This window comes from Gekko japonicus, unplaced genomic scaffold (assembly GCF_001447785.1).
Source record: "Gekko japonicus isolate JY-2015 unplaced genomic scaffold, Gekko_japonicus_V1.1 scaffold87, whole genome shotgun sequence".
Taxonomy (NCBI): Eukaryota; Metazoa; Chordata; class Lepidosauria; order Squamata; family Gekkonidae; genus Gekko; species Gekko japonicus.
The window spans coordinates 1,603,774-1,629,221 of record NW_015164184.1 but is presented as its reverse complement, the minus strand read 5'-3'; the positions used below and the strand labels follow the sequence as shown (position 1 = coordinate 1,629,221).

Genomic DNA, 25,448 nt, shown 5'->3' with positions numbered 1-25,448 from the left:
CTACAGCCTCTCCATATCTGGATTGGGATGGTGGGGAGAAGCGATAAGAAGTCAGATCACTGGCCCATCTATTTCTCACTAGCATGTGGGAGTCTAACCAAAATATAATGGCTTGCCCTAAGGGTACTGGAGAATCTCAGAGATCATACATTTAGCTTCGCTATTTATTGGCTTAAGTCCATGTTAGGTTGTACACAGACACACTGATCTCCATGGAAGTAAATTACTACAAATTTATCTTCTAATCAAGTGAGAGCAGACACCATAATTCTTAAACACTGCTCATGCAGTAATCCCAGAGTCAGCATCAAGCTGTGTCACAGAAGGAGAGCTATTTATTTCCTGGGCTGATCAACCTAGAACAAGTTCAGTTTGGTGGGGATGTCAACTGTTACTCTGTGAGAGTATCAGTCTTACAATGGGGGGGGGGGAGAAATAAAGGTCAGGGAAGGGAAGTCTAAATACAGACAGCAGAAAAGGCACTTGGTTCACCCAGCATTAAGAAATTGTACATAGACAGGCAGACAACTGTATAAACTCCCACAGTCATTAGCTGAAGGAGAGGGGCATGATGCAAGCAGCAAGAGATTGTCTCTTACGCTATTTCACTTACAAAACTATGGAACATGAAAGCAAACAGAGCAGACAGGCTGCACTTATTCTAGCACTTTTGGAGCCAAGAAGAAAAGGAGGAGGAGGAGACTGGATTTATATCCCACCCTTCACTACCCGAAGGAGTCTCAGAGCGGCTTACAATCTCCTTCCCTTCCTCTCCCCACGACAGACACCCTGTGAGGTAGGTGGGGCTGAGAGAGCTTTGAGAGAACTGCTCGTGAGAGAACAGCTCTGAGAGAACTGTGACTGACCCAAGGTCACGCCAGCAGCTGCATGTGGAGGAGTGGGGAATCAAACCCGGTTCTCCCAGATTAGAGTCCGCACTCCTAACCACTACACTAACCACTACACCAAGCTACACAAGACGTTGGAGATCAATGCTCATTACCTCCCATCATCTCTTTAAATTTGTGTTCCGATTTAGTCCCCTGTGGATGCTTTTAACAGATTGGAGATCCATGATGGAGCTCCAATATCTTGTCTGGTTTGACACTTACTGAACTTTCAAAATGTTTCTACAGATGTTTGAAAACATGAAAGCACAATGTCAATTACATCATGCCAGCATCAAACTACAGTGAACGCTTTGATATCTGGCACTTGATTATCCGGGATGCATTGCCCAGTTCCTCCCACGCAGCCACTGTATCCTTGAATCTTATGGGCACATGCGGACCCCACTCCCACCTCTTCAGGCACCCAGCCTGATACTACTGGATATCGCTAGGCTCCTGACAAAGTAATATCATCATCTGGTGCTTCCTTCCCTCTCCGCCTACTTCAATCTCTTGGGAGCCAGTTCTGCTGAAGGGCAGCCAGGCCCACTTGTCTGCCTGCTGCATGGGGGCCACGCTGTCTGTGGCCACGCTGAAGGGTCCCCACCAGGCATGGAGGCCATCACCATGGTGTTCCCAGTGGGGTGGGGACACAGCATCATGATGATCTTGAGAACCTGGCACATTTTACTAACCAGCATCCCCCATTCCCGTGAGTACCAAGTAACAATGATCTTACTATACTTGGAAGGCGTTCTGCAATTAGGAGTTGTCTGCCTCTGGTATAGTGTCTACCACGTGTCAATTAACAGGGGATAATTTCAATATTTTATTCGGTATTCCACTAGTATTTTAAAAATTAATAAGAACAAAATTTAAATGTAGATAAACAATTAAGACAATATTAAAGTTTTTACAATGACTTAATTTTAGCACAGAAGTTCGTTCAATTGTTAAAAGATGTAATCTCTTCTATCATTAATAGATTATCTCTAAGTTTAGGAAGTTTCTTATTATTTAAAGAGAGAATCTATCCCAAAATTGTGTAATATTGATGTTTTATTGTTTGATTCTATATTTGAAATATGTAATACATTTGGTAATACATCGGATTTTATTTGCTGTGTGTAACAACTCATATTTGACAAACGTGATGAATCTATATTTCCCCACCACCACCCTTTCCCTTCTGTATCCCACTTTTTTTTTTTTTAGAGAAAATAATAAAAAAATTAAATGAGTTAAACAGGGCATACCTGTTTCCAGTCAGGATTCAAAGTGTGTCTTTTGACATTTAACACTCTAATTGGCTTGTGGCAAGGGTACTTGAAGGTCCACCTCCTTCTGTATTGTTCGGCCTGCCAGTTAAGATTCTCTTCCCAAAACTCTGCTCTCTGTCCCCCCATCTGCAGAGGCGAGGTAGATGGTGACCAGAGACAGGGCTTTTTTCAATGGCGGCATCTCACCACTGGAACAACTACTGGAAGAACCACCCCCTCTCAAGCTCCATCCTTTTAAAAAAGAGCCCAAGATATGTATTTTAACCATGGCTTTTAATGGAGGGAGTTCCATCTTTTTGAGCTGTTTTTATGGTCTCCTTCTAGCTCTAGCACTATTTCACGAATATCATTTTAAGCTGCTGAATATTATTGCATACTGTTTTTATACCCGTGGCCTGATTTCTTATTGACTGCAAACCATTTTTGTGGCATTTTCTGCTTCCCACAGACCCATTTGAGGAGACTCACAAAGGCAGTAGATGGAATTTCTAAACAAATAAATCGCTCTAGGTGATCCTACTTTCCCCAGTAATAAAATCAAACCTTTCCAACTATTGGCAGCTCCACAGATCCCCAGCTGTCCGCTCCCCAGTGCACGAGACCCGAGACGAAGTCCGCAGTGATGACTCCTGCAACTTTAAGGGAAGGGGGCAGGGAGAGAAGAGACAGGAGAAAGAGACCAATTAGGCATTCAAAGTGGTACACCAAATGGTTTTAAGAATAAAAATAAACTAACCACTAGTAGTGATGCAGATGTCACTAACTAATATATTAAGGTTGATACTACAGAAGGGCAAATTAATTTGTGTTGTCCATGAAAATATGCAGACTGGCAACTGTACACGGCCCTGACTCCAAAAACCTGAACCTTTGGACATAGGATTCTTATATCACTACAGACACTAGTTTTCGGCCTCCAAGCTTCCCCTGTCTGCTCTAATCAAGCCGATTACAGTTCACATTGTACCTCTGCATCCTGAGTTCCTTCTTCGCAACACCCCTCCCACCTTCTGAACGGCATCTCTAAGGACCCAGATCTCCATTCTGACTCGTATCTGACAAAGGAAGCTTTGACTCTTGAAAACTTAATACTCCAAAAATCTTGTTTATCTCTAAGATCCTAACTGGACAACTCCAGCTATCTGGTCATCTTGTATATATACCATAAGTAGGAACCAGGTCGCTAGTACAGTAAAGGCACCAACCATTTTATAAATTCCAGAGAAACATGTGTATCCTTTTATAATCAGTGTTAAATAAGCATCTACAAAGGACTTTAAAGACTTCAATTTAGGTACACGTTAAATACACACACAGAAAAATTCTCACAGCAACCTGTAAAGATAAACCGGTACAGGACCCAGACCACAGTGGGGCTTGGGAGAGGCTTATGGATGAGCAACAACGAGACTTGCCAAAGGTCCACCTAGCTCGCTCAAGGTGGAGGTGAAATTTGAACCTGGAACTTCCTAACTACTCCACCTCCCAGTATAGTCCATTCTGTTTCACAAGAGAGCCAGCATTGTCAGACTAGGATCTGGGAAATCCAGGTTCAGATCCCCACTCGTGCCACAGAAGCTCACTGGATGACCTTGGGCCAGTCACACACTAAATTTGCCTTTCTGCATGAGCTACTAATCTACTGGGTGGGGGTAAGAAGAGAGAGGCCCAAGGCAACCAGGTATGCTTGGCACAAAGCAAGAGGTTACGAGGCTGAGGGGTTCAGGCACTAAGCAAGTGGCACAAGAAGCCATTCAAGTAACTGGCCATCACTGTGACGCAGGAGTAGTCTGGGCTCACAGGAGGTAACGAAGACAGCAACTAAGTAGATTGTACCTGGCTAGAGGTAACAACATGGTATAAAACCAAAAATCCTTATTTAAAAGGCAGTAAGAATGCCAATTTGCCTAATGAGCTATGGTTTATCATACAGCATTGAGTGCTAACACTTTGCCTCTGCTCTGAAGCTATGCAAGTGAAATTTTGGTTTCTTATTTGGGTATTATGTATGTTCCTGACCCGGATGGCCCAGGCTACACCAGCCTTGTCAGATCTTGGAAGTCAAGCAGGCTTTGCCCTGGGCCACCAAGGAAGTCCAGGGTTGCTACACAGAGGCAGGCAAAGCTCCTCTGAATGTCTCTTGGCGTGAAAACCCTACGGGATTGCTGGAAGTTGGCAAAAAACAAACAAAGCTATGTATGCAAAGCAGCCATTATCTGATCAACACTTCCTCCCTGTTTTGGAGTCACCTAGAGAGCTGCGATGGCTCAGGTGGTTAAGACGCTGAACTGCAGGCTGTGGAAGGTCGGTAGTTCAGCAGTTCGAGACCTGGGTGCCGCATGACGGAGTGAGCTCCCGTCTCTAGTTCCAGCTCCTGCCAACCTAGCAGTTCGAAAGCAAGAAATTGCAAGTAGATAAATAGGTACCACTTCGGTGGGAAGGTAACAGCATTCCATGCGCCTTGGTGTTTAGTCATGCCGGCCACATGACCACGGAAACATCTTCGGACAGCACTGGCTCTTCGGCTTGGAAACGGAGATGAGCACTGCAACCCTAGAGTCGGACTCGACTGGCTTTCGAGCAAGGGAACCTTTACCTTTACTTAGAGACATTAAACAAACTGATACACCCTACCTCCTGCTCTCCCAGGAACTGACATGAGAGGGAAAACGGCAAATTATTTTCCCCAGCCTTCATGGGGACCCATGAAAGGACTCAGTCAGGCGTCCTTTAAGAAAAGCCTGGTACACAGTCACAAAAACCCTGCTGCAGAGTTCCCCCCCCCCCACATATACACACACTGGTTCTGATGGGCCAGCAAAACCTTTTAAGGACCAGGCCACATCCCTTTTCTTACTGAACATTAAGAACATATCTCTACTGCCCTGACCTGGGTAGCCCAGGAACACCTGATCTCATCAGATCTCGGAAGCTAAGCAGGGCTGACTCTGGCAAGTACCTGGAAGGGCGACCTCCAAGGAATACCAGAGCAGGACTCAGAGGCAGACTAACCAAGTCACCTCTCTGAAAAACACCCAAGCCCCCAGTAAGGGTTGCCAAAAGTCAACCATGACTTCCAGGCAAGCACACAAAAACGCACACAGAGAGAAATATTTTTTTAAAAACACATCTTTACTATTAGTAGTACAGCTGATTTGCTGTTTAGCTCCCCCCCTTTTTTCCCTTTCTTTTTATTTCATTGTATAAAAACCTTAATAAAATTCATATTATTAAAAAAGGACACTCACGAACACATAAGCCTTATACGAGGTCAGACTTGTCTACTGTCTGGCAGAGGCCCCCTCAGGTCAAGTTCTTTCACATCTCCTGCTACCGGATCCTTTTAACTAGACACACTGGGGACTGAACCTGGGACCTCCTGCATGCCAAGCAGAGGCTCTACAGCTGAGCCACAAACCTCTCCCCAAGGGCATGTATGCTCTAGTCACAAAAAAACAAACCAATGTACATAAAAGTCTCTCAGCATTATGCCTTGTTCTTTACTTTAATTTTTATTTTACATTGTTTATAGTCCACCTTTCTCTGGGATTACTGGGGCAGTTAATTATGTTTTGCTCAGGGAAGAGGGACAGACAGGAACTGGAAGTGCTGATGTAGCAGCTAGGCTTGTGACAGGATGTCTTGGGATCCTCACTCCTTAGTAGAGTTGTGACAGCAAGTAAAGACCAGACAAATGCATGAAGGGAGCACTCATTTCTACGTCCTGAACCACCTGTTGGAAGAAGGGGATCTATTCTTCCTTTTTGAAGGCCGGTTCAGCGATCATGGGAAAGGCACTGGATTCCTGTATTACCTTCATAACTAGAAACCAGACATAATCAGTCCTTGGTCACAAGCAAATCCAACGCCCTGTGACTCACTTCCATCACGGCTGAAAAGCCAAACTTCCCCTCCCATTGAGGTCACTTAGATCAGCTCTCTTAAATCCTAGTTAACAGGATTTTGTTCAAAATTAGCAGGATTCCAACCAGCGGAGAAGAGCAACAGTCCAGAAGGCAGAACATACTTTTGGTTCCGCAATGCTCTTTCCTTGTCTATTTGTACATAGGATGACACACTTTTTTGGAGTTCATGCAAAGCCAGACACTGGTTCATTTTACTAGGGCTACAATATTCAAATCAGGGCAGTAGAGCATGCTTGTTATGTCCCCCGTTCACTAATTATACAAACCAGGTACTATTAAACTGCTACATGACCTACTGGTAGGTCTGCTTTGAGTCTGCTTCTTCTGACTTCTTCAGGCCACTGTCTCAATGGTGCAGCCCCAAAAGCTCTAGGAGAGCCGAATGGGGGCAAGACAGACTGCAAAGTCAGAGTTAACTTCTAGAGCTTTTGGGGCTCCACCATTGAGACAGTGGCCTGAAGAAGTCAGAAGAAACGGACGGCAGCCCAGGCGATCCGTAGCTGCTTCATTTGTGACTGTGTTTGGAGACAAAAAGGGAGTGGCTAATAACTTCTGAGAAAAAGGACTGCAAAAGAAAACACTGATTCATTTTAAGGACACAGTTTGTTGCCTAATACTTTATTTGTACAGTTGTTGTTTTTTTTGTTTGCACACTTGCATATGCTGTACATCCATTGGCGGTTGACTTTGAGTCTGCTTCTGGCAACTAACACAGCAAGTTGGTACAACAAAAGAAGCATTTTTCTTTTCTACCCAACCGTATGTCTGTGCTGTACTGCCTTCTTAGAAGACAGCAAAGCTAGCTCAGGAGGGCCGTAGCAAGATCTGTTTTATCCCACTGCCTCCAGTTCTGTGGCTCCAGCAGTGCAGTCGTTGGGGGAGCTGTTCTCTCAAGGGCAGTTCTCAAGAGAGCTCTCTCAGCCCCACCTACCTCACAGGCAGTGCTCCCTCTGAGTTAGCGTGAGCTAGCTCACAGTTTCTTAGCCTCCGGCGCGCACACTTTTGTCTTAGCTCAGGAAGGATGGCTCCAAAGCAAACTAGTTTACGCAGTAGCTAATTGGCTCACTCACAACTTTGATGCCAGTAGCTCACAAAGTAGAATTTTTGCTCCCAAGACTCCACAGCTTAGAGGGAGCATTGCTCACAAGGTGTCTGTTGTGGGGAGGGGAAGGGAGATTATAAACCGTTCTGAAACTCCTTTGGGTAGTGAAGGGTGGGGTATAAATCCAATCTCCACTTCTTTAATCCTAGTTGCGATTAAAAAAAAAAATTTCTCCCTTTTTTGCCATCAAATCAGAGCTGACTTATGGCAACCCTGTAACCAAAAGAAGCTGAGGTGGTTTGCAATTGTCTGCTTCCACATCACGACCCTGGTCTTTCTTAGCAGTCTCCCATCCAAATACTATCCAGGGCTGACCTTGCTTGGATCTGCAAAGAGCAGTCTAGCCTGGGCTATCCAGGGCAGGGCAATTTTCCCTTTAGGGAGTGGAATTTAGCCTTGATTAGACACAACAGAGAGCCTTCAGAGTCAGCTAAAGCAAGTTGGGGCTGCTGTCCTGTGCTTATCAACCCACTTGTACCTCCCACTGATTTCAGTGAGGTCTGACTGGTTTGCACAAGCCTTACTTCAATTGCATAGTACGAATCACCATCCATTTCAGAGCACTTCCACCCCTTGCTTCTGCAACAAGAAGCCACTGAGCAGCATGTGAAAAAAATATTCCAGACTTTCCGTTCAGATAAGCTTTTGACAGCTTGTATTTCTGTAAGGCCTCCCACCGGATGTCCCACTTGTAAGCTAAGAGCATAAGTTTCATCCAACAGCTCTACGGAATGCCTAAGCAATGTGGAACAGACAGATTTAAGCAAAAGTCATCCCCCTTGGAGAATAGCAGGTTACAATAAAGCCCCCTGGAGTACAGTAGGAATCAATCAGCAAAGGGAAGCAATAGGAGTACGCCAGAGACTAGCCAAGACCTAAATGGATTCTATAAAATGCATTCCCCTTTCACAGTTTTGATGCATCCTTTGACAGGCTATAGCAGCTGTCCTAGGACAACCAATCTCTTCATATACCACCATATGAACACAGAACTGTGATGCATAAGAGGCCTGCTGTGCAAAGTAATATATATTTTACAGCCTAATATCTATGAACTTGCCTGTTACATCAAGAGTAGGTGTGCACTCACTCACATGAATATAATGGCTAAATTTAAACCTCTTGATGATTTGCTGCATTTGCTTAGAGTTTATATTTGCATCAGGAAGAATCAAGATTCCAAGGAAGAACCCACTTCCTCCTGAGAATAAATTGTGGAGGGGATTGTGCAAGACCTTAAACTGCAGAACTACCATTCAGGCAATCGCTTATGGTGTGCAACCCTGAATTCATCCCAGCTGCTGCAAAGAGCTTTAACACTGTATTTGAATCGACTGGCTCCCACACTTATCACCCTTTCCCAGCAACTGTTTAATCTCCAAATATTCAGAGAACTTTTGGACTTCTGGAAAGTCTGCGGAAACTGAGCTGACCAGAGAGACTGGCTACATAGAAGTTTGCTCCTAGATGTGTTTCAGTCACGCAAGAGAGCTGTACTACAAAGACTTCCCGTTTATGGCGACTGTTAAGTACGAGACTCAACACAGCTACTGAACAGTGAATCAGCTTTATTCAATGAAGTCAGAAGAAACAGAATGATAACATGAGCGAGATAAAAACACAGAGCAACAGGCTCTCTTTTAAACAGTCCGGGCTTGGGGAGGCCACGCCCACATGTCAGCTAACAACCAATAACTATTCAAATCAGAGTGCTTCCCTCCAGAATACTACACAGATCTGATTGGTCTATTTACAATCCTGTTTGAGTCCAAAGCTTAACATGGTTTTCCAATACATAACAGCGACATGCTGGTGGACACATCTCCCGGACCTCCCGGGGATGTGATCTGCGCACCAGCGGAAAGGGGGGGGGGAATGGTTGCAACCCCCCCCAGAGCCTTGGCAAAAGGCTCCTAGCCATGGGGCTTTTGAGGGGTGACCCCTCACCAGCGCAATGCTGGGGAACTGAGGCACTCCTCCGCCCCGACGGTCCTGCTGCTGAGTGTCCGTATGGATCTAGAGCCGCTGACCGGGACAAGCGTCAGAAATCAAGTGTTTTGAACGTGTACTGAGTGAGGTCGTATGACCAACAATGAACAGTGAGTCGGGTTAAAGCGAATATGAGAATTTAAAAAGAAAGCTACCCCCTGGGAACGGCGAGAAAAACAAGCAGGGGAGAGGCCCCTCCCATTCGCATGAACTAAACAATGAAATACTAAGGGGGGAGCAGAAGAAAAAGCATTGAAATCTGTTTTGAGAGACTTACCAGAGTGCGGGTAAGCATATGGGCGTATTTCAGAGACTTTAGCAAGTTTTCATAAAAGTAAACAATCCATAAAGATGGCGGGGAAGAGGGCAGGGAAAGACAAGCCAGCAAAAGTGAAACCAGCGGGGACCATGAGCCCTCGACCAGAAGAGGTCACTGAGTTCTCCAAAATGTTGGCAGTTTCCCTGCGCCCTCTGCTGGACCAGATGACTAACATCAAACAACAGCTGACAACTCTAAGCCAGAATCTTACAACTCAGCAGCTCCAACTGACTGAGACTTTAAAAATAACGGAGCAAACAGCTGAAAAGGTGAAGGAAATGGACGGCAACACTAAAAAAGTCAAGAAAAAGATGCAAAAGCTGGAAAAGAAGCAAGCTTCCGAAATGGATGTGGTCTACAGGTCCTATTCCGTGTACATCAAGAAGAATAATCGGCCTGGGGAAATAGTGGTCAGATTCTCAAAGCGGCATGTGAGGGATTCTATCCTGAAAGCTACAGGAATACCCTTGAAAATCGGGGACAATACCATCAGGATTCTAAAAGACATCCCATTTGAAATAAGGCAAAAGAGAAAGAAATATAAAGATTTAATCCTTTTTCTACAAACAAACAGAATTGTCTACAGATGGTTAATTCCAGAAGGCATCATTTTCAAACTACACGACAAAAAAGAAAAGATTGACTGTCTCCAAAGCACGTGAGTTCCTGAGAGTGCAGCTGGGAGAGACAGCCGAGCTCAAGAAGGAAGAAGATGACAGCAAATCCAATGGTGAATTGGACTCGGTGTCTTCCGACAAGGACTCTCTTTCCGATAAGGGCCAGCTGTCCCCCAATGTAAATTTAAATTGAGGATCAGAAAAGATAAGACAAAATGAAGGCTGAAGGACTCTGAATTGTGCCTTAAAACTTTAGTTTTATTATGGGATGCTCTGGGGGTTCTCTTAAACAGTTAAATCAATGGATAAAAAGATAAAAAATTTAGCATAACCGACTATGTTCAAAGTAATACTAGCAATTTAAGATTAACATTTATATAAGCTGTTGTTATGATCTCCTATACTTGGGGTTTTAGTTAGCAGTGGTTTTCTTTCCTTTCTCCCAAAATCCCTTTCCCAATTTTTCATTGTAGTTTGTAGTCTATTAAAAAATGCAATAAAAAATCCACTCCGGGGGGGGGGTCTAAAAAAAGAGAGAGAGCTGTACTACAGCAACAACATAGTTCTGTTTACTATAGCTAGAACTATCAATAGGGCTGTGCCCCTCCTTCCCCCCAGCTTATTTTACATCACCTACTACCAGGTTCTTTTTAACCTGGGACTTTCTGCATGCCAAACAGATGCCCTGCCAACTGACCCACAGCCCCTCCCTTCTCCCCGCCCCCCCAGCCTATTTTAACAGTTGCTTCTTCTGGGGACAGGACTAGAAGATAATACTGATCTCCAAGTGAGCTCTGAAAAACTATTTCTGCACATTGTGAGACAATTAAAGGCACAAGAACCAGCCAGGCTGTTTTGGGGTGAGCTAGCAACCCCTGGCTTCCAAATTCCTGATCATGGGAGTTCAGATTATCTTCTACTCAAAATGAAAGCTATGGTATTGATATTTGCTACACAGTGACTACAATGTGGGCCTCTAGGGTAGTATACCTACATTTTTGAAGGCTGCAGGACATAGGAAAAATGGGGAAAGAAGAGAAATGGGAACTGTTGTTAGGCCTAGCTGCAAGCATGATTTAGCAGATCTTATGGAGGGAAAAAAGCTTCCTTCTTATGTTCAAGTAGGGCTCTTATTCTACAGTATAGTTGTAAGTACCAGTAAGTTGGCTTGTGTTACATATGAGGTCTTGCACAATTCAGTATCAGCTCCTCATGAACTTGGTCAGCTAACAGTTTGTGACGTTCTGAAAAACCGACTCAACAGGTCTCCTGCTGTTCTCAGAAATTTGTGTGGGTGGCCTCACATACTGCCGCCTTTCTGTATTCAGTGTGAAAAGTACAAGTAGAACACTAGAGCAGCAATTCAGCAACATTCCAGAATTAATGCCTGCGCTTCCTTATCCTGTGGGCAAGAGCTCTATAACGGGGCATATTGCACACACGATGCCAACGGGACTCTTCGAGGAAACATGAAGATGACTTTCAACTGACTAGGCCAAGACGCCAATTAAATGCCCACAGCTGCCAACTATGTCAGAAAGTCCAAAACTAAGTGGCAGCCTCTCAGTGGATCAGACCACGGGTCCATCAGAGTCCGTATGGCCTACTCAGACTGGCAGCAACTCGCTAGGGTCCCTGGAAGAGGTCTTTCACATACCACCTCATCCTTCATGGAGAACCAGTTTGGTGTAGTGGTCAAGTGCGCAGACTCTAATCTGGGAGAACCGGGTTTGATTCCCCACTCCTCCACTTGCACCTGCTGATGTGACCTTGGGTCAGTCACAAGCTCTGGCACAGCTGTTCCTGAAAGAGCAGTTTGTGTCAGAGTTCTCTCAGTCCCACCCACCTCACAGGGTGTCTGTTGTGGGGAGGGGAAGGGAAAGGAGTTTGTAAGCTGCTCTGAGACTCCAAGTGAAGGGCGGGGTATAAATCCAATCTCTTCTTCTTCTTTAAACTGGAGATGCTGGGGACTGAATCTGGGAATTTCTGCAGACCCAGAAGGAGGCATCCAGGAATAAACGGGGAGTTTCTAACACCTCAAATTTAACTAGCAGGCCTAACTTCTACTTGCCCTGTGACAATACTGCAGGCCTCTCTCAAAAGGTTGAAGAGGGAAAATGAAGCAAGACAGTAGTACAAGGCCACAAATGCCCAGGATTCAGGATTACTAAAAAGCCCACTTAATCTGCTGTGAAATAAGAGGAGGAACACACCAGCTTCTGCCATTGTACTTTAAAGTTTTGGGGATGGAACGGACTTCGGTATCCCAAGAACATATGAAATAGCATTACATCGAGTAAGACCACTGAGCCATCCAGTCTAGTATTTCCTCTGGCAGCACCTCTTCAGGATCTCAGGCAGAGATCCAGTATTTTTCCAATATTTTAATTCTTTGATTGGGGATGCCCGAGATTGAACCTGGTATTTTCATATGCAAAGTATGTGATCTACCATTGCCTCTGCCTGCATCAAGTCTGTTACTGCTCCCCTCCAAAAAAAACAAACCTTTAAATACCTGACAAATTAGAAAGCTTAAAAAAATGCAAGCTTAATTTCAACAAAAGCACCACTTTAACACAATTACCTGAAGACACTGTGATCACCTTCAGCTTCTACCCTAACCCCATATATCAACCCATTCCTACTCCAGTCCACAGTTCAAATCCCAGGTCCACTCCCCTACTATACACAGTTACAGCCTGCCTTTGACTGAATGTTCCCCACTATGGTTCCCTGAGAATCTGTTCTACCTCCCTCATGCAAAGGCAAGTCTTGACAAGCAAACAGAATATTCTTTGTCATCCAGTTCATATGCAGCCTTCGAGCACAGCAATAGCTTCACTGTGCATACTAACAATAGACCATTCAGTGCTGAACTTCCCAGCGTCCTTTCATGACCAAACCTAAGCACAATGGGGGGGGGGGGAAATCCTGTGCTAATCTTGTACAACTATCACTTCCAACAATGCTTCTGAACTATTAATGTTTTCAGCTTCCTCAACCCATAATTCCCTCTTTCAGGTCATCTGAAGAACTGGAAAGCACTGATGTTGTTGCAAAGTTTTCCAGTGTTGTGTTTTTCGGTGGAAAGTTTTCCACCTCATATATGTAAACAAAGTTTGAGTGACACCTTTAAGACCAACTAAGTTTTATTCTGTGTATGACCTTCCGTGTGTATGCACACTTCTTCAGATATGGTGACTTCTGTTTCAATGTATCTGAAGAAGTGTGCATGCACACAAAAGCTTATACCCAGAATAAAACTTTGTTGATCTTAAAGGTGAAACTGGACTCAAAATCTCCCTTATAAATAAAAGCCGAATGGTGGTGGCACTTCTCTAGAACATTCCACACGCTCCAAAATCAGTTTGCTCTCTGATCTGTCATTCAGAGGGTCTCCCTATCCACTGGCTGCTTTGCCTGAGTCCTGCCTCCAACATTCTAAACATTTTGCTAACCCTCTTCCCCCATAGCCAGTCAGGTTATTTGCATATGCAGCCTCATTGGCCTCTGCCTCAGAACACAGAGGTCATTTGCATATGCGACCTGATTGGCTTTTGCCTCTAACATTCTAAACAGTTTTGCTGTTCTGAGGTAAAATGTGTCCAATCACTCAGAAAGGGGTGGAGATCACTCAGAATTACAACTGCTTTCCAGATGGCAGAGATCAGTTCCCCTCGAGAAAATGGTGGGCTCTGTATCCTTATATGCTGCTGATGTGGCCCCCATATGACAGCCAATGTGATGTAGCAGTCAGGGCTTCAGAGCACGGGAGAGGCTGCAGGTGTGTGGGGGGTGGAAAGCTGAAGAGTGAGGGGGAAATAAAGATAGGGTGATGTTTGGCTGGGAAGGAGATAGGGTTGCCAACTCCAGGTGGGAAATTCCTGGAGATGTGAGGGATGGAGCCTGGAGAGGGTGAGGTTTCAGGAGGCATGGGACCTCGATCAGGTACAAAGCTATAGATTCCACCCTCCAAACCAACTATTCCCTTCTCGGGAACCATCGTTGCCAATCTCCAGGTGAGGGCTGGAGATCACTCAAAATTATAACTGTTCTTTAGGTAGCAGAGATCAGTTCCTCTGCAGAAAATGGTGGACTCAGTGTCATTATACCCTGCCTAGGTCGCCACAGCAAATTGACATGGAGTGCCCAAAGCCGGGGCACCTGCCCAGAGCCTCTTTCTAGAGGCCGTTGTATTTATTTCCACAACGAGCCTTTTTCTTAGTATGTATATATAGTCTATCTAGGATGGCCCAGACTAGCCCGATTTCATCAGATCTCAGAAGCTAAGCAGGGTCGGCCCTGGTTAGTACTTGGATGGGAGATCACCAGGAAGAGGCAGGCAATGGCAAACCATCTCTGTTCATCTCTTGCCTTGAAAACCCTACGGGGTTGCCATAAATCAGCTGTGATTTAATGGCACTTTGCACACACATAGTTGTCAGGGCTGTTATCCGGCAAGCCAATCATATCAGATGGACTAAATGCAGGATGTGAAGCACAAACAAACCCCAGTTGCTTGTACAGGGTGCATTTGCTTTGTTTGGCAAACAATATTTCAATGTTTATTTATTTAAAATCCCACACACAAAACTCACATCACTGCTGCAAAGTTGCAGCCTCTACTTCCTTCAAAGTTGTGATGCAATTCCTCAGACCTGTACAACAAGTCCTCCCCCCACACAAAGGCAGCTCCCCCCCCCCCGCTGCCCATGGCTTGTCCCAACACGGCTTGAATTTCTATTTATAATAATGTCTAGGCTTATTCCTCCACCTTCCACATTGCCTGCTACCGTTGCCACAATTTCTAGCAAGATTTGCCTACACAGCTGGGGCAACAGTTGCTGCCAAACAGGAAGTCAAGAGTAAATGTCAATCGCTGCATCAGCGGCTTCTCTCCTCATGCATGGGAGGACTGCTCCAGTATCCCCAGAGGCAACAACGTTTAGGAAGGAGTGACTCAAAGCTCAGCATGCTTCTCAAAGATCAGTGTGCTTCTCAAAGGAACATACAGCATTCTCTCAGACGCAGCCTGAAGCCTAAAGCAGATCTGTACTGACACACCCTTCACTCAGAGGCAATTCGAATGTGTTTTCCATAGAGGGAAGATCATTTCACTCATGTAACTTAGTTATTTCCAAACAGTTAAGAGCCTTACTGAAGTCAACAGTGTACGTTAGGTTTCACTCATAACCTATGGTGACAAGACCAATGCTTCCTCTAAGCTGTGGAGTCTCCCCCCCCCATATTTATACATTTTTACAGTCTATATATCACATTATCAAATATCATATCTCCTACATTTGAGTCTACTTTACATTGTTTCCCATCCATTTATAGACTCTTGACCATCTTTTTTAATATACATTATCGTCTTTTCCTTGTAGTAACATGTTTAGTCTGTCCATTTCCGAAAGTTCCATTAACTTGGGCGCTATTTCCTCTCTGGTGGGTACTTTTCCTGTTTTCCAATATTTTGCCAACAATATTCTCAAAGACGTTATAATATATATCATCATGTATACATCATGGTATTGGTAACCTTCAGGAATTATATTTAACAAATAAATTTCTGGTAATAGTAATACATTTATATTCAAAATTTCTAGAATTATTTTATGTATCATCCGCCAATATGTTTGAATTTTTTACACCTCCACCACATATGGTAAAAGGTTCCTACATTCGTTACATTTCCAGCATTTATTAGAAACATTCGTATGGCATCTAGCTAATTTGTCTGGAGACCAGAACTTTCTATGAAATATTTTGTAAATATTCTCTTTATAAGATACAGCTCTCATATATTTTAGTTTCTTCTAAATTTTGGACCATTCCTCAATCTCTATATTATGACCTATATCCTGCATCCACAAGACCAATGTTTTAACTATTTCGTCCTGCATGTAGTCTTCTAGTAAAAATCTATACATTTTCTGGATCAATTTGACATTTGAAGATAGCCAAATCTTGTCTAACTCATTTTTAGTCTCGTAAAAGCCACGGGTTACATCTTTGTTATATCTAGATCTTAATTGCATGCTTTCCCATCATGGTAACTTAATATTGGCGAGGTCTTTTTAAATTTCTTCTAACATTTTATTATAATTATCTTCTACTAAGGTGCTGCTTTTGTTGGATAACACTATACCTAGATATTGAACTTTTTTCACAATTTCCAAGGTAGTTATTTTTTTAATCTCCTGGATCGTATCTGGTGAACAGTTTTTTGTAAGCAGTTTGGGTTTTTTAATATTAACTTTGAGGCCTGCCACCTGCCCATAATCTTTAATTACCTCCATCAAAGCAATAATAGAGAACTGAGGATTTTCTAATATAAACAGTCAGAAAATGCTTGCAGTTTGAATTCCTCTCCTCTTACTTTAAGACCTTCTATCTGTTCATTTCCCCTCACTAAATCATTCAATGTTTCTAGAGCAAAAATAAACAATAAAGGAGACAGTGGGCAGCCCTGTCTTTCTCCTTTCTGTATTTCTATGTTTTGAGTCATGTCACCATTTATCATGATCTTGGCAAATTGTTTTTTATAAATTGCTCTAATCGTGCCCAAGAACTGTGATTCACAATCCCACAATGCTAGTTTTTGTATCAGAAATTCCCAGGATAGATTATCGAAAGCTTTCTCTGTGTCTAAACACATTAGTGCCATCTGTTTCTCTGGATGTTGTTCATAGTATTCCAAAACATTAATCACTGTATGTAGATTAGCTTTCATTTGTCTTTTTGGCAGAAATCCCAATTGGTCTTGATGAATCGTTTGAAATAATACCTTTTTCAGTCTGGTTGCTAAAATACTTGCAAATATTTTGTAGTCTGCATTTAATAATGATATGGGTCTATAATTTTTGACTTCATTTCCATCTGTATTTGGTTTATGTATTAATGTAATGATTGCATGGTTCCACAACTGTGGTAGTTTTCCTGATTTCCCTATCTGTTGAAGCAATTATTTAAATGGCAGACTTATCGTTTCTTCAAATAGTTGGTAAATTTCTGCCGGTAAGCCATCAGGACCTGGGGATTTTTTTTTTTGATTTTTTTTTTGTGGAGTCTTATGAACAAACATTCTACTTTGTGAGCTACTGCGATTAGAACTGTGAGCGAGCAATTTGGCTACTGCATAAATTAGATTGCTCTGGAGCCATCCTTCCTGAGCTAAGACAAAAATGCGTGAGCCGGAGGCTAAAGAACTGTGAGCTAGCTCACACTAACTCATCTGAGAGGGAAGGGCTCTTTTTGTACTCATTTGCATATTAGGTGACACACCCCTAATGTAGCCAATCCTCCAAGAGCTTACAGTAGCTCCTGTAAGAAGAGCTCTGTAAGCTCTTGGAGGATTGGCTACATTAGGGGGATGTGGCCTAATATGCAAAGGAGTTCCTGCTACAAAAAGAGCCCCAGGGAACACTGTACAAGACTATGTGCAGCTAGCTTATCAGCTAGCTCTCTGCAGCACAGAGGAGGAAGTTAAATACAAAATGTCACCTTGAACATATTTGGAGCTGCCTTATACTGATTCAGGCCCTTGATTCCTCAAGGTCAGTATTGCCTACTCAGGCCGGTAGCAGGTCTCCAGCTGAGGTCTTCCATATCACCTACTACCTGATCCTTTAACTGGAGATGTCGGGGACTGAATTGGGGACATTCTGCACACCAAGCAGATACTCTGCTGCCTAAGTCAATGCTCCTCCCTTCTCAACTGATGACCCAAACCCAAAGATCACCATCCTGCACAAAACACTTAACTCAATTGTATGTACGCAGCGGAGCATCCATGTAGAGTATTTATTGGGATCCCTGCCTCCCACAAATGCTATTTGCAGTATCAGGGCCATGCCAGAGAAAGTTATAGGAATGCTCAAATGTATCAAAGCACAGTACCCTGTGTTTTAGAATAGGGGTTGTCATGATCTGGGCTATGCAAGCAAAGGTCTTAGCAGGCCCAGGGAGCCTGAGTAGCAGTGGGAGGAGGCCAGGCCTACAACTCCCAGAAGCCACTGAGGCGTTTTGGCGCCAATTTTAGCCAATCACAGAGAAAGGGGACTTATAACAAAAGAGCTGGTACAGAAGAAGAGCTGTTCCTTTCTTCCAAGAGAGCAGGGCCAGAAGAAAGGTTGCTGTTGGGAGAGACCCTCACCCTGAGAGGAAGGGTGAGCAGACTCAGGCCCAACTGAGACAGTGAGCTAGGGACTGTGAGTCTAGTTGTGTTAGGGCATTTGGTTTCTTTTCTCTTCACCCCCTTATTGCTATTGTTCTTGCACCTTGTTTGTTTCCCGTATTTGACTGACCTCCTATAAAAATAAACCTCTTATTTGTTGTTTACTCTGCCTGGTCCTCACACCTATTATTCGGCCAAATAAGGGAGGTCTGAAGGTCTTGAGAGGGTGCTCTGGGCCTTCTCAAGGGAACCTAAAACCAGAGTAGCGTCAGCGTCAGGTGACACCCCATCTGAGCCATGACAGGGATACTGGATCAATGGAAGTTCTGCTATACCAAGCAGCCACATAATTTCAGCATCCCAGTCTTGTGAAATAGCCACCCATTTCTTTGCTTCTCTACAGAAGCCTGATTCAGGGAGCCGGCCTACAATTTCCTTTTTTTTTTTAGTTTTATTTATAAGATTTTAAATTGTTTACAAGAAAATAAACATATACAAAAATGAATATACATTAGAGTCTATTGTTTCGTTCTTTCTCTATCCGCTCATACAGTCCCGACCACTTTTTCTCAAAAACCTTTTCATCCTTCCCGTGTAATACATTTAGCTTGTCTACTTCTGCTACATTCATTAATTTATAAATTAACTCTTCTCTTTGGGGTGATTTGTCTGATTTCCAATATTTAGCCCAAAGGATTCTCGCTGATGTCAAAATATAAATCATCACATATGTTTTATTATAATCATATTCCTTTGGAATCATATTTAACAAGCAGATTTCGGGATTAAGTGGCAGATCTACATTTACTTCTTATTATTTTCTGAATTTTCTTCCAGTAGTTTTGCATTTTTACACATCGCCTACACTTTCCCTAGAGTCCCTTACCCTTCTCAGGGATAGCTGTGTTAGCCTGCATGTTTTTGTTTGTTTTGTTTTTGCTGGAGAAGTTTTAGTATGCATTAAGACTAACAGACTGCAATAATCTTTTGTGGGCCAGAACCTGTTCCATCAAAATGCCCGAGGCGATTGCTCATACACCATAAGCACAGGGAGGAAATAACTGCATTTTGGGTTAGTGCAAGTTAGGCAGCTGTCTGGTAGAAATGGCTTTGGATTAAAAACCCCTCCCTAAGCGATAAGCAATTAGAGAGAAGGCCTGCCTGAGAACAAATCAAACAAACCATGCATTTTAAAGTAGCCAAATCTCAAAGCATACAAGGGGGGGAGGCAAGGTAGAGCTTTTGAGGGGAGGGTGTTATTGGACCTGTCAGTGCTAAAAAGGAATTATCTCCACCACTGAGCATGCCATCATCTGTTGGTCCTCTGAGTGTGTGGGCATGCAGAAAAAGGCAGGGAGGCATGGCATGCCTTTTCTGTTCACACAGGCTAGTATAACAAGACCTTCCAAAAAGGAGCAAGAAAAGTGTTGGCTCAATAGGGGCTCACTACGCATCTGGGATCCGCTACTCACTTAAGGGTCATGAACGCGACTTAAAGATGGCCCTTTAAACAGGTTAAAGCATCCTGTGAGGAGGGGAAAATTTAACCTTGCACCATTTCCTCTGAGGTCAATTCCACACACCTACACCCTTCACCTTTAAGAACAAAGGAAGGGGACATTCCTAAACACAGACCAAGCAATGCCATGACCAGTTTCAAGGGTGGTGGTGAACCTTAAAAATGGTTTTAGTCATTGTATTTATTAAGAATAGACCCATTTCTTTTCCTATTACGTTTTTATCACTCCCTTCCTCCAACACACATAACACAGCTCTCCCATCCTCTGTTTGACTGTGGGAGGTAGGTTAGGCAGAGAGAACAACTATCTCAAGGTTGCCCTCCATGGCGGAGAAGAACCTTGAACTGACATCTTCCCAGTCCCACACTAACCACTATGTTAGCTCTTATTTTTCTGTTTCCTTTGTGTGGGGGGGGGGGATTTCCCCCCCCCAGTGTCTATAACCTTCAACTTCAGAAAGCAATCTTATTTCAGTTTAATTTCACTGCCCTGTAGGGAGAGAATACCTCCAGGCAATGAAATCGAGGATGTTAGAAGGTGGCAAGAGTCAGAGGAATCAAACTAAAGCATATCCGTTATCACACAGAAGCTAACAGCTTTTCTGACAGCTCATGACAGGATAGTGCCCTGGCCTACAGAAGCCTGCAGTGCTTCTCTAATCAGAAAGCAACACTAAATGCAGGAAAAATTTTAAAAAAACCTTTCTGCTTTTTAAGTTATTAACATGGAGAAAGCAACCGGCCGATGCCTACAGAGCATTGCAACTACCAAGTGTAGCAGAGAGGAGACAGCAAAAATTAGAATCCTTGCTATTCGGTGCCCATTTGAGAACCATGGCAGCTGATCTCTGCTAATATGACAAGCAAAAAACAAACAAAGCCTGCATGTCTACGGAGCACAGTTAATAACCCTGCTGTGAGACACTATAAATCAGTGACTAGATTTAGTTAAAAGTTTAATTCCAAAAACAGCTTCCTACCCCTTAGGTAACGCACCTAGAAAGCGGTTGATGTGCTATCAGTCTGAACACCAATAGTTATTCAACAGTAGGGGGTAAGTACTTGACATTTCACCTTACCACTTTGCTACACTGTTGATATGAATAGTTATTGCAACATAACTTTTGTATCTAGTGCTTGGTTCTTGAACTTTGACACAAAGGGAATTACACAAAGCACCTCTTACGGCCTCCTGCCATTTACTGTACTTCAGGATAGGAAGACTTTTATAAATAAGCACATGCATGCTTTTTGCCATATTCTCCCATCAAAAGCTCAAAAGAAATCAAGGAGCAGAAGAACAGTAGGTTTTTATACCGTGCTTTTCTCTACCTAAATGAGTCTCAAAGCAGCTTACAATTGCCTTCCCCTTCTCTCTCTCTCCAACAGGCACCTTGTGAGGGAGGTGAGGCTGAGAGAGTTCTGAGGGAACTGTGACTGGCCCAAGGTCACCCAGCAGGCTTCATGTGGAGGAGTGCAGAATCAAACCCAGTTCCCCAGATTAGAGTTCGCCACTCTTAATCACTACACCATGCTGGCTCTCTGGCACTGAAAACACGCTCTGTTGAGCCTCAAGGTGAAGAGCTGGCAGCAAATTCGGTTTTGAAAAGGGATGGACACAAACCTAAAAATCCCTGAACCGAACTGAGCAAAAAATGCCTGAACTGAACCAGGCAATTTGGATCACACTTTGTCCCGACCACAACAAGCAGTAGGAAATGAAACAGACAGGTTAAATGGCTTGCAGCCATTTCAGTGATGTTTTGCTCTCCCCCCCCCCCAATCCAAGTGGGGGAAAGTGAAACAGACGGGTTAAGAATAAGAGATTGGATTTATACCCCGCCTTTCACGGAGTCTCAGAGTGGTTTACAAATTCCTTTCCCTTCCCCTCCTCACAGCAGACACCCTGTAAGGTAGGTGAGGCTGAGAGAGCTTTTTCAAGAACTGCCCTTTCAAGGACAGCTCATCAGAATTATGGCTTGCCCAAGGTCATCCAGCAGCTGCAAGTGGAGGAGAGGGGAATCAAACCTGTTTCTCCCAGATTAGAGTCCACACACTTAACCACTACACCAAACTGGCTTACAGTCATTTCAGCAGAACTGCAGGGCAGGTGTGCCCTTCCGCTGTTAAGCTGAAATAGCTTCCAGACATTTCAGTGCTTCATTTCGCTCCCTCCACTTCCAAGTGAAACGGACTGCTGAAACTGCTTGCAGCCATTCCGAACCAGTCAAAAGTGCTGAACCAGGGAAAAGTCCAGTAAATGTTCGGAGAGGGCACCTTCCCCAAACGTTGACTCAGGGGCTACAAATGAGGCCATGTTTGTGTCAAATTTTGACTCATGAACTGTTTCGTGCCCATCCCTGGTTTTGAATACATGTGTGTTGTCCAGATTATGTGCACTTCACTTCAGTGAGCTAAAATTCCAAGGTTAGTTCTTACAACTAATTAACAGTTCAGGCAAGCAAGCCAGAGTATGCAATGTAAAAGCTATTCACTGTAAACGACACACTGTTGATCATAATTCACCAGAGAGAGTGAACAATGGTCCCTAATTGGGGTTCATGATCCATCATTTACAAATCTAGATGCTACAGTTTTGTGGTATGCTAAGTTCCAATACTCCTGGGTGTCATGCAATAATGCAGTGTAACAAACAATCCCCCTAAAAGCTCTTCAGTGCTACTTGATTTAACAGCGAGTGCCCATAATCGTGTTATCTACTTTTAAGCCTGTGATATATCAGAAACATTTGGATTTTGCTCAACAATTGAGGAAGCAACCCCTGCAAAGAGTGAGAGCTCAAACTGACTGCTCGGTGATGCTGTTCTCAAGCTTCCTTGGCTACAAGGAGTCGTTCAGCTGTTCTTTAAGATCCAGGCCACAAAACGTATAAGTGCGCACACACCTTTCCAATCAGGAGCTGCCAGAATGCCCTGCTGCCACTGAAATGCCATTCTGCTACCATAATTATCTACTGCCACTTCAATAATATTATCAGTAAACTGTCAGCCCTATCCAAGTTGCAAGCTGAAGTGATAACACTTCAAGACTCCATCCCTGAAGTGAGAAATATCTACACTTGCATACAACATTGGCACCAAGGACTATGTGCAGTCGATCAGCCTTACAACTATACTTCTACAAGCAAGAAACAGCCAATAAAAAATAAGTACCTGCATAGCAGGTTAATAATGACCCAAGGTGTAGTGACTTTTCTCTCCAAGTCCACAGCTCCTTTTAAAAAAAAGATATTTCTGAACCATACACATTTGGAATGAAGAACAGAACTAAGGAACTCGTCTATCTGGACTACCAAATGGATGCAATAAAACTAAGTACTCTGGAATTTTGTAAAACGAGCCTTTTATATTTGAGCTGGTAAGTACAGCCACTCATTAAAAGTTATCCCAAGAGATAACAAACAAAATTTACATGAAGCACTCAGAAGTCAAATGACATTATTAGACATCTGATCCAGGCAAACTGAAGGAGGATACATTTTACTGGGCCAGACCCTTACAAGGGTACAAAGTTTCTTGGTTGCACAGAACTCTTGAAGCAGAAATCCAAACATCTGCTACCTAGACTATCATACCATGTGCAATAAATCATGTCTCTCTCCGATGCCAACATAGCAACCTCTGTCAAAATTTGTAGTTCACATTAATGAGGTGATTTTTAAAACGAATCCTTAGTGGTAAAATCAATCTAATTAAGTTCATAAATTTTGATCAATCAGCTTTTATTTTTTTCAAGACATCTTAGGCTAAGACTTTTGACATCATACCTATAATACCTATAATGGAACTCGTGACTTACTCCAGGTGCTCAGAATTATGGAGAGCATCCTGATTGACAGATGACCTCTCCCATCAATGAGGATATTCGCCTTCTCCCAAAGAGAAGACTATGGTCACAAAGCATTTCAGCAATGCAGCAGTCCACACAGCCATGGCAATTAACCTCCTGTGCATCAAAACCAAAGTGCTTCCGGCAGATGCCCCAAAGCACAGGCAATATACTCAGCATGCAAGAGCAAGACACTCAGAACTAATTCTTCTACAGGAATTTACTTAGGCAAGTCACGGAACTTAAAGCCATCATTGCTCAAACACAGGCAGAAATATCTGTACAGAGTGTTCCCAACGCAGGAAGCACTCAAGTCCGCCTCTCAAAGAATTCTGTCCAATTAATACGTGGTCTTATGACCATCCATTAAGTACATTAGTAAACCAAATGTTACAACACCTCTCTGTTCCATTTTATCCTCACAATCGTACAACATCCTATGTCAAAGTGGGGATCTGAACTCGGGTCTCCAAGATCCTAGGTTGACACTCTAACAACTACACAACACCATCTTCAGCTTACAAAACAGCACACTTAAGTTCAATGTAACATGTCTATCCATAAGGTAGATATATGAAAGCTTAGGAAAGTACTGAGGGGGAACATCCCAAGGTCTTGCTGCATTCAACCCACAACTGCAGATAAAAACATGCCTGGTCTCAGGGCACTAAAAATTCTCTATGCGTTTTATGATGGCTGTGTTTCCAAACATGCATTTTAGCACTTCCAGAAAAGATTCCTTACTGCAGGCGTGTCAAGCATGTGGCCCACGGGCCAGACACGGCCCACCCAGGGCTTTACTCCAGCCTGTGGCTCCCCCCCCCCCATCCCCAACCTTTTGAGCTGCCCCTTAGTGCAGGAAGCAGAGGGCAGGGCTGCTTCCCAGTTCCCAGCCAAGTGGATTGGGTAGAGCTGTTTATTCCCTTAAGTCTGCTGTGTAAAGAGGAGGGAGCTTGGTCATTAACACTGCTGTACTTGGGGTAGTTTTCTTTTGTATTGATTGCACTGGAGGCACTAAAGCTCCCATATTTGCCAACTCAAGGTTGAGAAATGCCAGGAGATTTGGGCAGAGGGGCCTAGGGATGGCACAATTCGGGGAGGGGGTAGGACATCAGCAAGGTCTAACTCCATGCACCCCATCCTCCAATATTTGCCAACTCTGGGGTGGGAAATACCAGGACATTTCAGGTGCGGAGCCTGGGGATGGCACAATTATGGAAGGGGTGGGACATCAGCGAGATCTAACTCCGTGCACCCCACCCTCCAAAGCAGCCATTTTCTCCAGGGGAGCTGAACTCTGTCATCTGGAGGTCAGTTGTAATTCCAGGAGATCCCCAGGCCCCACCTGGAGGTTGTCAACCCCATTTACAGCTCAGCCCAACAAAGCTCGATTTGTGTCAGATCCAGCTCTCGTAACCAATGAGTTCGACACCCCTGCCTCACTGTATTATAACTAGCTCATACTTACGTATCCCAGCAACGACAGAGAAGGCATGCTCCCATCTCACGCAGAAGATGAGATTGTAGAAGTTGAAAGCCATCAGAGAAAAACATAAGATGACACTGATCCATTCTTGCAACCTTTTCCCTGTTCAACAAAAAAGAGGGGAAATTCCATTTACTGAAATTGTAATAACAACCAAATCAGTGAAACATTTTTCCAGCTCAGTTTGAAATAATAAGCCAAGAGTAAGAGTTCAGCAGATAAATGTGTCTTCCCTATAGACCCGAGCAACAGGATAAAAGCTATTGGCAGGAATGACACAACAGAAATTTTC

The 25,448-nt window shown here is 43.6% G+C and overlaps 1 protein-coding gene across 2 annotated transcripts in view; it reads right to left on the bottom strand.

Moving 5' to 3' along the window:
* The window catches only part of LOC107107785 (transmembrane protein 189-like), a 42,847-nt gene that overhangs the window by 6,912 nt on the left and 10,487 nt on the right, over positions 1-25,448 (bottom strand). For both annotated transcript variants that reach the window (XM_015408124.1, XM_015408125.1), the window contains exons 2-3: positions 25,139-25,258; positions 2,714-2,805 (exon numbers count right to left, since the gene is read on the bottom strand). In XM_015408124.1, the coding sequence (XP_015263610.1) occupies positions 2,714-2,805; positions 25,139-25,258 (212 nt within the window). The remainder of the gene's footprint in view (positions 1-2,713; positions 2,806-25,138; positions 25,259-25,448) is intronic.